Raw genomic sequence first — 16245 nt, 5'->3', positions numbered from 1 at the left:
AAAGGTCGTGAACTCAGGGGAAGGAGACTTGAGCAGGGGGGTCTGAGTGCCTGTGGGCACCCTCAGATGCTGCGGGAGGGTGGCCTAGATGAGCTCCCTGGTAACTGAAGGAGCTGCGGTTCATGGCGAGCAAGGAGAGGGGAAGAAGAAAGCAAGATGCACAGTAGACTCTCCCCACCCCCAGGCTGCCCCTCCCCTCCTGGGGGAGGAGCCCCCATAAGTGCAACTTGCATGCACATGGGCACAGTGAGATGGTCTGAGCCTCAAGGAGGCTCCATTTCCACGCCTGAGCCTTGCAAAGCCTCCCAGCACCCCCCACCTCCAAGGGCTCTGGGGCAAACCAGCTGGGAAAGGCAGATTTGGGCTTTGGGCTGCTCCCCTTATCTGAAAATCCTGACCCTTGGGCCACCTGACCTAAGAGCGGGTGCGGGCCCAGCTGGCACTGCTCAGTGTTTGAGCGTCAACCCATGAACCAGGAGGTCACGGTTCAATTCCAGGTCAGAGCACATGCCCAAGTTGCAGGCTTGATCCCCAGTGTGGGGTGTGCAGGAGGCAACCAATCAATGATTCTCTCTCATCATTGATGTTTCTAGCTCTCTCTTCCTCTTCCTTCCTCTCTGATTTATATATATATTGATATATATATATATGATATATATGATATATATATATATATATATATGATATATATATATATATTCTTTAAAAAATGGGTGTTGGATGCCAGGGCTGACCAGCATCCCCTGAATGATGGATGAACAGATTACTCTGACACAATTTCACAGTGAAAGAGAAGGCTAAGGGATGGCCTGGCTGAAAGAGCCAGGCAGCCTGGATTGCCTGCCTCGTTAGGCCTTTATTGGAATGTTTATCTTTAGTTACAATCAGTAGGGTGAGAATCTTGGGAGGACACATGTGTTTATTGTCCTCTAGGTAAGGGCATCCAGGGGTTAAGCATAAGGATTCCAGTAAACACCTGGGGGTCTGCACATGCACAGACTTGTTTGGAAAGTTCAAGGAATAATTAGGGGGGCCGCCTTCGACACTCTGCTAAGTCTCCCCTAAGTCGGAATTCTGATACATAGGGCAGGTGGCCTTCCACACACTTCCCTTTTCTCAGAATGTCCTCCTTACAAACTTTCCAACCAAGTCTCTTGTGCTCTCCAACAGTTGGACAGTAGGACGGAACAGAGGGTCCTTGGCAGCTCCTGCAGCTGCGTCAGAAAGCCAGGAGCTCTGAGTTTGGTTCCAGGCCAATCCTTCTGAGCTGCCCTCATGGGCTTGCCTAAGGAGCCAGGAGGAAAGGGCTGGGGGAGGAGGAGGTCTAAGTCCAGGCCCCAATTAAGAGATCAGATGGTGAAGAGTTTGGGGGCTTTTAAGGTGAGGAAGCCCAGCTGATCCTGCAGGCTTGTATAAAGCACTGTAACCCCCAGACAGCTCGAGGGCTGGCGGGCACCAGGGATAGGGCTTTCCGGAGCCATGGCCCAGCGGTGGGGCCCCCAGAGGCTTGCAGGCGGGCAGCTGCAGGCCAGCTTTGAGGACAGCACCCCGGCGAGCATCTTCACCTACACCAACAGCAACGCCACCAGAGGTGAGAGGGCAGGTGCCGTGGAGGCTGGGTTCCGATGGCTGAAGCAGCCCCCTGGGAACCAGGCCCAAGTGGCCACACAGGGGGCCATAGGCTGCCCGCCCCACCCAAGAGTGTCTTCTGCACAGTGTCACCAGCCAAAAGGGTTTTCTCTCTTAGCTTATGTTTTTAGCTTCTTTTATACATATATGTTTTTATTGATTTCAGAGAGGAAGGGAGAGGGAGAGGGAGAGGGAGAGGGAGAGGGACTGGGAGAGGGAGGAGGAGAGGGAGAGGGAGAGGGAGGGAGAGAGAGAGAGAGAGAGAGAGAAACATCCATGATGAGAGAGAATCATTGATCGGCCGCCTTCTGCACACCCCCTACTGAGGATCGAGCCCACAACCCAGGCATGTGCCCTGACTGGGAATCGAACCGTGACCTCCTTGTTCATGGGTCGACACTCAACCACTGAACCACACTTGCCGGGGTCCCTTAGCTTTTATGGCGACACGAATGGGGCTGGGGGTCCTTTATGAATAGAAAAAGACACCAGAATATCAAATATGAGCCCTGGCCAGTTTTGCTCAGTGGTTAGAGTGTCTGCCCATGAATGGAAGGGTCTCAGGTTTGATTCCTGGTCAAAGGCATGTACCTCAGTTGCAGGCTCTATCCCTGACCCACAGGTCCTAGAATGTGTGGGAGGCAACCAATTGATGTATCTCTCTCACATCAATGTTTCTCTCTCTCTCTCTCTCTCTCTCTCTCTCTCTCTTTCTCTCTCTTTCTCTCTCTCACCCACCTTCCACTTTCTCTAAAAATCAATGGGAAAAATATCCTCGGATAAGGATTTTAAAAAAAGAATATCAAGTATGCATTTTCTTTCTTAAGCATTTTTATTGATTTCAGAGAAGAAGGGAGAGGGAGATAGAAACATAGAAACATCAATGATGAGAGAGAATCCTTGATTGACTGCCTCCTGCACGCCCCTCATTGGGGATTGAGCCTGCAACCTGGGCATGTGCCCTGAGTGGGAATCGAACCGTGACCACCTGGTTCATAGGTCGACATTCAACCACTGAGCCATGCTGGCGTGGCTCAAACATGCATTTGCAAACCTCGTAGGCTTCCCAGACCCTTTGAGAATCCCTTTCCCATGCAAGTTCATTACTCTTTCCTCGTGGCCCTGTATTGCTAGTGAGCACTCGTTACATTCAAGTCTGAGAAAGGACCTGGTCTAACTCATGTTTGCATGTTCTGAAGCCAAAAGGAGGCAAACTCCAGGCAGGAGGCTTGAGGGCAGAGATGAGCGAGTTCTAGAACCTTTGGATCAGAAGAGACTGTATTAGTCACCTTGTCCAACTCCGTGTCCATGTCCGGGGTCTGCAGCCTTACCCGGCACATTCTGGGGGAAGAAGTTTGCTCTACTCCCAGGGCTGCCCTTCCGCTTAGAGTTGGCTCAGGACGAGAGAGAAAGGCCCCAAAGAAACTGAAAACTGATGAGGCAACTGAGTCCTGCCCTGGGAGTGGCCCAGTCAAAAAGCTTTGCCTGTAAACCCTTCAAAGAGATGAGGGCCCTAGTGATCCCCAGCCCTAGACCTGTCCCCAGGTCCCTCCTCCAAACCAAAGGTTTCTTGACTGCCAGGGTAGTGATCAGCAACGGGGTTCCTGGGCCAAGCTGGTTGAGAACCGTGAAGTTCACATCAATCTGATTGAGCCCCAGAATCGCCTTGATGGAGATGGGACAATGCTCTCCGTGGGGGCCTCTGGGGCTTCATCAATGCCCGATTCCTTTCTGTAAATTTTACCCCCCAAAATTCAAGTATCTGCCAAAGGAGGGAGAAAAGTATAGTAAACCCCTGGGTCTCAATCATTTGTCTTATTTCATCTGTAACCCTCTCCACTAACCCCTCCTTCTGATTTCTGGAAGCAGATCCAAGACATCACACCATTTCCTCTATAAATCTTCAGTATGCACCTGTAAGAGAAAAGGACTCTAGGAAACATAACCATAGCCTGACTGGCATGGCTCAGTGGTGTGGCTCAGTGGTTGAGCATTGAACCACAAACCAAGAGATCATGGTTCGATTCCTGGTCAGGGCACATGCTTTGTTTGCTTGAATCAGGGTTCGAATAAGGCCCTCGCGTCCCTACTATAGATATGTCTTTATAGCCTTTTTTAATTTCGAGGTTCCCCCTCGACCTCTTTGCAATTTATTTGTCAAAGTAAATGAGTCCCTGGACTCACCCACTTCAGACTCTGCTGATGTCTTCCTATGTGTGGCTTCCCATGCCCCGCCCACCCCATTCGTCAGGATGTTTCTGTAAACTGGCTGCTCTGAAGGTCTGTTGAGAGGTCAGCTGGATTTGTCTCGTGTTTTTTTTTTTTTAAATATATTTTATTGATTTTTTTACAGAGAGGAAGGGAGAGAGATAGAGAGTTAGAAACATCGATGAGAGAGAAACATCGATCAGCTGCCTCCTGCACATCTCCTACTGGGGATGTGCCCGCAACCCAGGTACATGCCCTTGTCCGGAATCGAACCTGGGACCTTTCAGTCTGCAGGCCGACGCTCTATCCACTGAGCCAAACCGGTTTCGGCATGTCTCGTGTTTTGACAAGACTGCTCCATTGGGGGCGGGATCCTTTTTTCCAGGGTGTTGGCAGCTGCTGAGTCCAATGCCCAGACCCATTAAACCACTGGGGATTGAAAAAATTGCATTCGGACTGTCTTCGTCTGTTAGCTGGGTTACATCGGTAAAGAGAAACATGCCCTCATCTACTATTGTGTTCCCTTTGCGGGGGAGAATGTATATGGGAAAGACAGGAGAGATGCTTGATTCTTCCTTTTTATCTCTCCTATTTCAAAATAATGATTTGGTTCCCAGTGAAGCCAATTGAGGTTGACCTTATAGGTCGATGCTCAAGCACTGAGCCATGCTGGCCGGGCTCCCATCCGGTATTTTTTAGAATACCTTCTCGTGCTCATTTCTTCACAAAATGAGTCCCAGAGTTTTCAGGAGGCAGCAGCAAGGTTGCACCGCTAGAGGCCACTCCTTCCTGGCCTCCTACATTCAGAGTGCCCCAGTCCCTCCGGCACCGGGCATGGCCCTTGTTCCTGCCCTGTCCCTCTTATCCCTGCCCTCCTGATCTGGTCTCCATAGATTGTCTGGGAAGGACACTCAGTCTGTTTCATTTTGCAATTGCCTCCGTCCCTTGCATTTGCTTGCAAGCTGGAGAATTTCAAACACCTCACAGTTCCAGTTGCTATTCTCACACTGAACCTCTGTACTTTCCAGGGAACTCCAATATATACTAGAACATCTTGCAGTGATGGCGAACCTATGACATGCGTGTCAGAGGTGACACGCGAACTCATCTTTTTGGTTGATTTTTCTTTGTTAAATGGCATTTAAATATATAAAATAAACATCAAAAATATAAATCTTTGTTTTACTATGGTTGCAAATATCAAAAAATTTCTATATGTGACAAGGCATCAGAGTTAAGTTAGGGTTTTTCAAAATGCTGACACGCTGAGCTCAAAAGGTTCGCCATCACTGGCTTAGAGTCTCACCGTGGTAGTCTCAAGGGGCCGAGCTGACTCTCAGCTGGGGAAATCTGGAGAGGCTTCCAGAAGCCAAGGACATCTGAACTGGGCTTCACGCGTGGAAGGGAAGAGGATCTGGTGCAGGGGAGAGTGTGAGTGAAGATCCAACAACAGCCTGGCCGGCGTAGCTCGGTGGTTGAGCGTGGACCTATGAACCAGGAGGTCAAGGTTCGATTCCCGGTCAGGACACACGCCTGGATTGCGGACTCGATCCCCAGTGTGGGGCGTGCAGGAAGCAGCTGATCAATGATTCTCTCCATCATTGATGTTTCTGTCTCTTTCCCTCTCCCTTCCTCTCTGAAATCAATTTAAAAAGATATTTTAAAAAAAGAAGATCCAACAACAGAAAGACATGAAGTGTGCAAGGAAGACAATGTAGAGGGTGGGGGTTCAGGGAGCAGAAGCCTGCCAATAGCACTACAGTGGGCTGGCCCAGTGTACTGGGGTGGTGAATCAGAAGAGGGAGAGATACCCAGCAGAGATGATGAGGAGTTTCACTTTGTCAAGTTCAAAGATGCCTGTGTGGCTGTCCAGCAAGCCAGGTCCTCTGGCCTGAGAGACGGGATTGAGGGCAGGTTGTTTGCAGATGGACAAAGGTAGAGAGAAAGGCAGCAGGTAGGAGAGCGGGAGCATTGATGGGAGGCTCTGTCTGGGTCGGGAGAGGACGGATGGGTGTAGCCATACAGGCAGATGACGCCGCTACCTACTCTGTCCCTCCTGCCTCCAGGCCCTTTTGAAGGCCCCAATTACCACATTGCCCCCAGATGGGTATACCACCTCACCAGTGCCTGGATGGCTTTCGTGGTCATTGCGTCTGTCTTCACTAATGGGCTCGTGCTGGTGGCCACCATGAGGTTCAAGAAGCTGCGCCATCCTCTAAACTGGATCCTGGTGAACTTGGCTGTGGCTGACCTGGCAGAGACCCTCATCGCCAGCACCATCAGCGTCGTGAATCAGATCTATGGCTACTTTGTGCTGGGCCACCCTCTGTGCGTTGTGGAGGGCTACACCGTCTCCCTGTGCGGTAAGCCAGCTAAGGGCCCGGGCTCAGGAGAAGACCCAGCCTGCTGTGCATAAAAGACATACTCACACGGCACACCCCACGTGTGCCTGCAATGCATATGTTTAAAGGGAGACAGGCGTGCAGGAGAAAGCGGGCCTGGGTCATCATTTAGGTGGGGGGCCGGCTGGTGCAATCCAACACATCCTGAGTGCCTACTCTGAGATAGGTTCTGCCTGTTCTTTGTTTGGCTTTTGAAAATATATTTTTATTGATTTCAGGAAGGAAGGGAGAGGGAGAGAGAGATAGAAACATCGATGATGAGAGAGAATCATTGATTGGCTGCTTCCTGCACACCCCACACTGGGGATTGAGCCTGGAACCCGGGCACGTACCCTGACTGGGAATCGAACCGTGACCTCCTGGTTCATATGTCTATGCTCAACCACATTGAGACACGCCAGCTGGGCCAGGTTCTGCCTTTGGACAGCCACTTTGGGGCCATGCAGCTGGCATGTGAGGAGACAGATATAGAGTCAGACAACCTCAGAACAATGTGGGAGGGGAGGGCTCCAGGCCCCCCGAACCGAACGCCCACCATCAGGGCCGTGTTCCCTTTCAGCTCACCTGTGTTGGATTTTTCCAGGGAAAGAAGCAATTCCCAGATCCCTTTCCCCATCCCCATCACTAATATCTCTGTGGGCCGTGGCTCTATTCAGGTCAACATTGGCTGAGAAGTACCCATGAGCTGGGTTTTGTGGTGGGCACCAGGCGTAGAGGATGTGGCACACAGGGTCCCAGTCCCAGGTGTTCCCAAGTCCAGGGAAGAGAGGCCCCTATCACAGAGAGTGACTACAGAGTGCCATCGGTCCTCTCCGAGGACCGTGATCTGGAGGAGCTGAAACTTTTTAAAAATTGTATTGATTTATTTTTATTGATTTCAGAGAGGAAGGGAGAAGGAGAGAGAGAGAAACATCCATAATGAGAGATAATCATTGCTCAACTGCCTCCTGCATGTCCCCCACTGAGGACTGAGGCCCCGGGAATCAAACCATGACCTCTTGGATCATAGGTTGATGCTCAACTACTGAGCCATACCAGCTGGGCGCCAGCACTTCTGAACCAGTTTTGGTGCCATGGACGCCCCCTGGATCTCAGTGGAAACATATGCAACCCTTCTCAGAAGAATGTTTGCAAATGCACACGAAGTCCATAAGATTACAAAGGACTACAATGATACTGAAATACAGTTCTCAAAGTATTAAATAGTAATTAGCAACATAGCCTTCATTTAAAGTATTAAAATTATAATACTAAGTTATATTATCTATAATAATAAAAGCATAATATGCTAATTAGACCAGACATCCTTCTGGGCAACCTTCCGGTGAAGCCTGTGCTGCGAGGGAAGCCCAGGTCCCAGGTACCAGAGGGAAGCCAGTGCAGGCAGCTGGGGGAAGGAAGGCCTACTCTTGTTCGAATTTTGTACATTGGGCCTCTAGTAATTAAATAAATAGTATTAAGAGTATTTTCTGGAATATTAGTGACACCATTCTTTATTAAAGTATCAAATAACTGGACCTGGCCTGACAGTCATTGAAATTTCAAAGTGGTGCCCTAGCCAGTTTGGCTCACTGGATAGAGCATTGGCCTGCACATGGAAGGGTCCTGGCTTTGATTCCCTTCAAGGGCACGTACTTCAGTTGCAGGTTTGATCCCTGGCCTGGTCATGGTGCATGTAGGAGGCAACCAATCGATGTGTCTCTCTCATATCAATGTTTCTCTCTCTCTCTGTTTCTCCCCCTCCTTTCCACTCTATCTAAAAATCAATGGAAAGCCCTAGCCAGATTGGCTCAGTGGATAGAGCATTGGCCTGCGAACTGAAAGGTCCCAGGTTTGATTCAGGTCAAGGGCACATGCCCAGGTTGTGGGCTCGACCCCCAGTGGGGGACTTTCAGGAGGCAGCTGATCAATAATTCTGTCATCATTGATGTTTCTATCTCTCTCTCCCTCTTCCTTCCTCTCTGAAATCAATAAAAATATATATTTTAAAAAATCAATGGAAAAATATCCTCAGGTGAGAATTAAAAAATAAATAAATTTCTCACAGTGGTAATGAACATAGTGATATTGGGAAATGTCTGCCACCCTCTGTAAAGTGACCGAGTCATGGGCACTGCTAATACTTTCACATTCATAACAGAAGGAAATGCCAGTGTCAGTTAGAGGTTAGTAGAAACAAAGATGTCATTTTTCCCACCCCAGTTCATGGACACCTTAATTCTGTGCACAGACCTCCGGGGTCTAAGCAGCACAGAAGACCCTGTCTCCACCTGCTAAACATAGGAAGGAGGTGAGATATCAGGGAAGGGTTCCAAGCACCTGCAGAAACGTGTGCGTACTGGCAGGAGGGGCACAGCTCTTGGCTGGGATCACAGCACGTCAGTGGGCAGGCTGGTATGTACAGGGTCACCGGCGGTTGCTCAATGCCATCACAGGAAAGGCTGGTGGCCAAGTACAAGAAAGAGGGAAAACAAGGTGGACCAAGAGGTCGAATCAGAGGGGGCAAGGAAAGACCCAATCGGGGAAAACAGGAGTTAGAAAAAGAAATTGACCAAGCCTGGCCAGCGTGGTTCAGTGGTTGAGCATCAACCTATGAACCTGGAGGTCGCGGTTCGATTCCTGGTCAGGGCACATGCCTGGATTGCCGGCTTGGTCCCCAGTGTGGGCGTGCAGGAGGCAGCCAATCAATGATTCATCATTGATGTTTCTATCTCTCTCCCTCTCTCCCTTCCTCTCTGAAATCAATAAAAAATATATTTCTTAAAAAGTAATTGCCCTGATCGGTTTGGCTCAGTGGATAGAACGTCGGCCTGGGGACTGAAGGGTCCCGGGTTCAATTCCAGTCAAGGGCATGTACCTTGGTTGCGGGCACATCCCCAGTAGGGGGTGTGCAGGAAGCAGCTAATCAATGTTTCTCTATCATCGATGTTTCTGACTCTCTATCCCTCTCCCTTCCTCTTTGTAAAAAATCAATACAATATATTTTTTTAAAAGACTGCTATTTAAAAAAAAGTAATTGACCAAGAGACCCAGTGCCCCCTGGACCTGACAACGCTCTTTGGAGAATCAGGTTTTGCAGGTGCTTGGGGAGCGCCTCTTCATCTGGAAAGCTGTCGGCTGCTCCGGGTGGAAGAAGTGATATAGGAGGCTCCAAGCTGCCATCTGTCTGTTCTCCCCTGCAGGGATCACGGGGCTCTGGTCCCTGGCCATCATTTCCTGGGAGAGGTGGCTGGTGGTCTGCAAGCCTTTTGGCAACGTGAGATTTGATGCCAAGCTGGCCATCGCAGGCATCACCTTCTCCTGGGTCTGGTCTGCTGTGTGGACAGCCCCGCCCATCTTTGGTTGGAGCAGGTAAGGATGCCAGGGTGCCAGGAAGGCGCCTTGCTAGGACCAAGAGGGGAGGGTCAGACTCGTGATTCCCTTTGCGACCTCGGGGCAAATAGGTTTCCGTCTCTGGGCCTCCACGGCCCCACAAATAAAGTGAAGAGGGACCCGCCTCCCCCTGAGGCCCCTTCTAGCACGCAGTGTCTATGAGTGAACGAATCTGGCTGCTGGAACACGGTCTCCAACCCTTCCCCGTGGCTTCCAAGCCTGAGCTGCTCATGGGAACACATGGAAAAATGCCTACAACTTCAGGCCATGGGCTGATCTGGCTGACACCGGAAAAATGATTCGGGTGTTCACAGGTTCTTAGAAGGCAAGAGGGTGCTTCACCCTCTCTTTGTGAAAAGGGGACGTGATCAAGGTGATGAAAATGATCTGAAACCAGATAGCGGCAATGAAAGTACTAAATGCCATGGAGCTGATCACTCAAAAATGGTCAGCCCTAGCCAGTTTGGCTCAATGGATAGAGCGTCAGCCTACAAGCTGAAGGGTCCCGGGTACGATTCTGGTCAAATGCACGTACCTCAATTGCAGGCTTGATCCCCAGGGCCCGTGCAGGAGGCAACCAATCGATGTGTCTCTCTCACATCAATGTTTCTCTCTTTCTCCCTTCCTCCTCCCTTCCATTCTAAAAAAAAAATTAAAAAATGGTCCATTCATGTAATGTGATTTTAATTTCATTAAAAAACAAATAACTAACAACCCTACCCGTCAGTGGCATGGCTGGGCTGCGAGTCGCAGGTTGCCCTGCCTGCATTGGGACAGGCTGCCGACTCTTCTATCCAGGTACTGGCCCCATGGCCTGAAGACTTCATGCGGCCCAGACGTGTTCAGCGGTAGCTCGTATCCTGGGGTGCAGTCGTACATGATTGTCCTCATGACCACGTGCTGCATCATCCCACTCAGCGTCATCGTGCTTTGCTACCTCCAAGTCTGGCTGGCCATCCGAGCTGTAAGCCCCCGTGCCCTCCTGGCTTCGCCCCTGGCTGGTAGGATCATGAAGGCCAGGGATGTCTGGGCAGGGACAGAGGGTCACCTGGACAGAGGGTCCACTCCCCTGCCCCCAAACCAGACATGAATCTGGCACTTACAGCCCTGGCTCCCTTGTCCTTGTCCTTATAGAATAGGAAGGGATTACCCCAGTAATGGAGCAGAGCTGCATTCCTCCCGAACCAGCCAGATCCTCAAATGAAACCTGCAAATCAAGGAGTGTTGTTAAAAGGATGCCACTGGAGGGCCCTTGTCCCCTCCACTGGCCTGTTGGGGCAGGCTAAGAAGTGAATTCACATATGCCGTCTGCCCTCCAGGCTCCTCTCCCCCCTTCTCCTCCCTGGGAAGCTGATCCTCCCCTCCTCCCCTGTGCAAGCTGGGCTACCACTGGGGCGCCTCTGCAGGAAATCAGAGCAAGACAGCAGAGTGAGGTTGGGTCCTGGGGTGCTGGGAGCTCTGTGCTCCCCTTGTGGTCTCCTGAATACCGTAATTTGTCCCTTTATCAGTGAGCTAAGCTACCATTAGCTTGATCTGGATGTACCATCTGTTCCTGTTGGTATCCTGCTTGGCACCGGTGGTAGAAGGCCCTTTGGGGTGGCGCCTTTCCTATATGAAGCTGCCTGTGCCCACAATCCGATCAGCATGGGCTTATAAGCTCTCTCTAGAGCGGAGGCTCCAGATAAGCTCCCCTCATCTCACTACCTTCAGCCTGGGATACCCCCCCCTTCCCCCACCCTGTCTGCGGTCAGGGATCAGAAGCAACTTAGCTGGCTCCCAAGGTGTCCAACCATGGCTTGGGCCACATTGGGTCTGAGTTGTGGAGCTCAGGCTCCAGAATGTGTTACCTGCCCTCACAGTTTCCCCTCGTGCCCACTCAGCTGTCTGCCATCAGGCCCTGCCCGTAGCAGGCAGAGGCCAGCCCCTGTGTCTTCTCCTGCCCAAGCCCTCAGATCTGAGCACAGGAGGGAGCATGCTGGTAAGGGACCAGGTGAGGCTCAGAACAGCCCCCTTAGCTCCTGCCCAAACTCCCAATGGGAGCCAAGCTAAGCCAAGAGTTTGGAAGGCCCCAGCTCAGGGACATCTCAGCTAGTTCAGCTGCGTGCTGCCTCAAAGCTTGCACAGCTCTCGCGAGGCCACCCTCTAGAGAGCTGTAGGCCAGGCATGCACTCACTCAGATGGGAACTGGCTGCTGGCTGGCGAGGTGCTATAGTGGGTGGGCCTGTCTCCTTCTCCCCAGGACTCTCCATCCCTAGCCCACCAGGAACACGGAGTCCCTTCAGGTTCAGAGCCCTGAGGAACTCTCCTACTCACTGTCCCTTGGCACGACCCTCTGTCTCCCTCAGGTGGCGAAGCAGCAGAAAGAATCCGAGTCCACCCAGAAGGCAGAGAAGGAGGTGACGCGCATGGTGGTGGTGATGATCCTGGCATACTGCCTCTGCTGGGGGCCCTACACTTTCTTTGCATGCTTCGCTGCTGCCCACCCTGGCTACGCCTTCCACCCTCTGGTGGCCGCACTGCCAGCCTACTTTGCCAAAAGTGCCACTATCTACAACCCCATTATCTATGTCTTTATGAACCGGCAGGTAAGTCACACCATCCACACAGCAAACTAGAAATAGACCATGGAAGAGCCCCATGATGGCTCCCACCTGGAATAGTATCTGGTCTCCGGAACAATGACCGGAGAAGGCTCAGCACGTGACCCCAACCCCAGGCAGCCCTCCTTCTGGATCCTTTTATGGTCTGTCTCTGCCTGAAGGTGGGCATTTCCTGCAGGGCCTGTGCACTGCAGCGCTCTTCCCTTCTGTTGGCCTCAGGGCTAGCCTAGAGCTTGAACACCAGAGGACTGCCTGGACATGGCTATATTTCCCTCAGGTGTGCACTTCTTGTCAGTATTGGCACAACTCTTCTCTCAACCTTCATCTTTCCACCTTCAAACTCTAATTCTGACCAGGACATAAAAGAGGCCCTTCTTGGCTGCACTGACCTGTGGCTTTCGTGGCTTTATAGGTTAGTTTAGGGTGGACACACTGTGGTTCCACCCAAAGTCTCCCTAGATGGCAGCCAGCATGGACTGGCACACTGGGCCTCCACAGCAAACTGCCCATGACTCCTAGACTTCTTGATAGATACAGGTGACTATTGAGGTTCACCATCTTCCAAGTGCAATTTACCTTATTCTTTCTTGAATCCGTCACATCCACTTCATTAGGGCGCATCTATGATGTGACTTGGTGACCAGAGAGGTCGTGGGTCAGAAATACTGCCCCTCAGGGAGCTCCTATTTCACCACACCCAGTCTACTCCTTCCAACGGGTTTTTCTCTGCTCGTCCATTTCACAATTGCTCCATGGCTGTGCCCCCTCCTGCCTGGCCTTGAGTTCCTTAAGCACGCATTCTTTTGGTAATGTTTAAATATTCAGTAGCCCAGCCAGCATGGGCTACTGAATATTTAAACATTACCAAAGGAATGCATGCTTAAGGAACCAGGAGGTCACAGTTCGATTCCCGGTCACGATCCCCAATGTGGGGCATGCAGCTGACTGATGATTCTCATCATTGATGTCTCTATCTCTCCTCCCTTCCTCTCTGAAATCATAAAATGTTTTAAAATAAATAAATAAATATTCAGTAGGACCACGATTGATTCCCTGGGGTTCCATTCCTCGAACCTCAATACCCAGAGTACAGTTCAATCCCAGATCCCTGTTTTCTTTCTTGCGGGTCTCTTTTTAGGCCTGGCTTTTGTTAGTGGAATTTTAGGCTAGCTTGACAAGTACTGTCTTTGCTTGAGTCTTTCCATTCCCCACCCCCACCCCGCCCCAGACAGATGTCGCACTTCTGGACCTCTCCAGGCTTTCAAACTTTCTTTCACCTTTTCACACTGTTACCCCTTCCTATTGCATTCTGAGAGAACTTTCTGGGATGGAACTCCATGAGGACATCCCTGATGAAACCCTTAGGACACAGTCTGGCACAAAATGGGTGCTCAGTAGGTAGATGTTAAGTGAATGTATTGGATAAATTCTTAGCCTCATCTGGCAGCTCTTTAGCTGAGTTGATTCTGCTGTTCAGCCCATTTCTTATGTTATCAGTGTCAACAATTATGTTATTCATTTTTGAGAGTTCTAATGTTGGAGGGAGCTGGATGTAATCGAGAATAGACTTGGGCCCTAACTGGTTTGGCTCAGTGAATAGAGCGTCGGCCTGCGGACTGAAGGGTCCCGGGTTCGATTCTGGTCAAGGGCATATACCTTGGTTGCGGGCACATCCCAGTGGGGGGTGTTCAGGAGGCAGCTGATCGATGTTTCTAGCTCTCTATCCCTCTCCCTTCCTCTCTGTAAAAAATCAATTATATATACATATATATGTGTGTGTGTGTGTGTGTGTATATATATATATATATATATATAGAGAGAGAGAGAGAGAGAGAGAGAGAGAGAGAGAGAATAGAATAGACTTGGGCTCTAGCCGGTTTGGCTCAGTGGATAGAGCATTGGCCTATGGACCGAAAGGTCCTGGGTTCGATTCCCGGTCAAGGGCACATGCCTGGGTTGCAGGCTAGATCCTGTAGGGGGTGTGCAGGAGGCAGCTGATCAATGATCCTCTCTCATTGATGTTTCTCTCTCTCCCTCTCTGTTCTTCCCTGAGATCAATAAAATTTTATTTAAAAAAAAATAGGCTTGGAATATATAGGAAATGCATCTGATCTGTGTTCTCAAAGCATTTTGGTTAGCACAGTGATGATATGAGATATAATCGGAGAAATACATACGGCCCAGATCTCTTTAAGGATCAAGCAGCAAAGAGCAGGGCCTCCCTGGTGCCGGAAGACTCTCTTGGCTAAAGAGACGAGGTGGTGGCTACACTGTTGTTTACCTAGTCCTCACCTGGCCTCAAAATTGATGGAATAGAACCCAGCTGCATGGCTCAGTGGTTGAGCATCATCAACCTATCAACCTATGAACCAAGAGGTCGCAGTTCAATTCCCAGGCAGGGCACATGCCCAGGTTGGGGGCTTGATCCCCAGTGTGGGGCATGCAGGAGGCAGCGGATCAATGATTCTCTCTCATCATTGATGTTTCTCTCTCTCCCTCTCTCTTCTCTCTGAAGTCAATAAAAATATTTTTTAAAATTGATGGAATACAAACAAGATGACAATCACATTCCCTTTCAATAAAAATGCCTCTTACCAGACATTCTGGAGACAGGTCGCTCTATCTATGCATGGGCCCCTTAGCTGGCATCATCTTTGGTCACAGCATGAGTTCCCTGAGGTGCCGTAATGAACTACCACCGATTGGGTGGCTCTAAGTAACAGAAACATATGATCTCCTAGTTCTGGAGGCCAGAAGTCTGAGATCAAGATGTCAGCAGGGCTAGCTTCTTCTAAGGGCTCTGGGGGGAAATCTGTTCCGAATCCCTCTTCTACCTTCTGGTGAGTACTTGCTATTCTTTGGTTTGTAGACAAATCGCCCTAATTTCTGCCTTCACCTTCACATGGCCGTCTTCCCTCTATCCCTGTATGTTTGTGTCCAAATTCCCTTCTACTTATAAGGACACCAGTCATTGCATTAGGGCCAACTCTGTTCCAGCTTGCCCTCCTGGTAATGTATATCTTTTTTAAGAATGTATATTTTTATTGATTTTTAGAGAGAGAGGAAAGGAGAGGGAGAGAGATAGAAACATCAATGAGAGAGGAAGTCATCGACTGGCTGCCTCCTGTACGGCCCCTACTGGGGATCAAGCCCACAACCCGGGCATGTGCCCTGACTGGGAATCAAACCAGCAACCTCTTGGTTCCTGGGTCAGCACTCAACCACTGAGCCACACCAGCCTGGCTTAATGTATATCTTAATCACATCTGTAAAGACTATTTCCAAATAAGGTCACATTCACAGGCCCCAAGCATTAGGACTTAAACATACCTTTTTCGGGGCCACGATGTGACCCAAATAGTCACCATCAGCTGGTAAATTAGATGACTTAGATGACCGGATAGTCAGACATAGACCATCCCCACATGCGAGGACCACCCGAGTCTTCCTCCATTCACTCTGTGGGATTGTGAATGGCAGGAGAGAAGGTTTTGAGTCATCCAGGTGACACTTAGTGAATACCTTCCTCCGAATGCCCTCAGCATCACCTTTAGCATAGCGCACTGACCCTTCCTGCTCTGCTGAATAACCCTTTCTGTCCTGCCAGTTTCGAAACTGCATCTTGCAACTCTTTGGGAAGAGAGTGGATGATAGCTCTGAGATCTCCAGCACCTCCAGGACGGAGGCCTCATCTGTCTCTTCGGTGTCCCCCGCATGAGTCTCTCCCAGCCCCAACAACAAAGAGATCTGCCTCCTACCAGAAAACGTCACCCCTGTCCCACTCACCAGGGCTTTGGCCACCACCGCCACCATCCCTTCTTCTCCATCCCTGTGAAGTAAATGTAGCTTCTCTTTGCCAGAAACAACCAAGTCACAGAGAGGTGCCCCTGAGCCCCCGAGTGTTCAGTCACTGGGTCGCTAGAGAGCATGAGGGGTTTATAGAGGAGCGTAGCACTGCACTTCCGGAGACTTTAATCTTTTCCAAGGTCTGCAGATTGTAAGGAAAGGTTGTGAGAAAGGGAACTGCGAGCTGG

General features: G+C 50.3%; 1 protein-coding gene across 1 annotated transcript; it reads left to right on the top strand.

The window, feature by feature from the left end:
- Positions 1-1479: 1479 nt before the first annotated feature.
- Positions 1480-15929, top strand: LOC118653880 (long-wave-sensitive opsin 1). The gene is made up of 6 exons (XM_036304781.1): positions 1480-1591; positions 5904-6200; positions 9422-9590; positions 10410-10575; positions 11957-12196; positions 15819-15929. The coding sequence occupies exons 1-6, from the start codon at positions 1480-1482 to the stop codon at positions 15927-15929; spliced, it is 1095 nt and encodes a 364-aa protein (XP_036160674.1).
- Positions 15930-16245: the final 316 nt, after the last annotated feature.

Source organism: Myotis myotis, unplaced genomic scaffold (assembly GCF_014108235.1).
Source record: "Myotis myotis isolate mMyoMyo1 unplaced genomic scaffold, mMyoMyo1.p scaffold_m19_p_4, whole genome shotgun sequence".
In the NCBI taxonomy this organism is placed as follows: Eukaryota; Metazoa; Chordata; class Mammalia; order Chiroptera; family Vespertilionidae; genus Myotis; species Myotis myotis.
This window is presented reverse-complemented; position numbering and strand designations above follow the sequence as displayed.

Excerpts from the sequence above, each read along its gene's own strand:
- LOC118653880 (XM_036304781.1), top strand. The coding sequence starts at position 1,480 with ATGGCCCAGCGGTGGGGCCCCCAGAGGCTTGCAGGCGGGCAGCTGCAG. Across the intron at positions 9,591-10,409 it reads CCCATCTTTGGTTGGAGCAG|GTACTGGCCCCATGGCCTGA; the intron begins GTAAGGATGCCA and ends TCTTCTATCCAG. Across the intron at positions 12,197-15,818 it reads ATGTCTTTATGAACCGGCAG|TTTCGAAACTGCATCTTGCA; the intron begins GTAAGTCACACC and ends CTGTCCTGCCAG.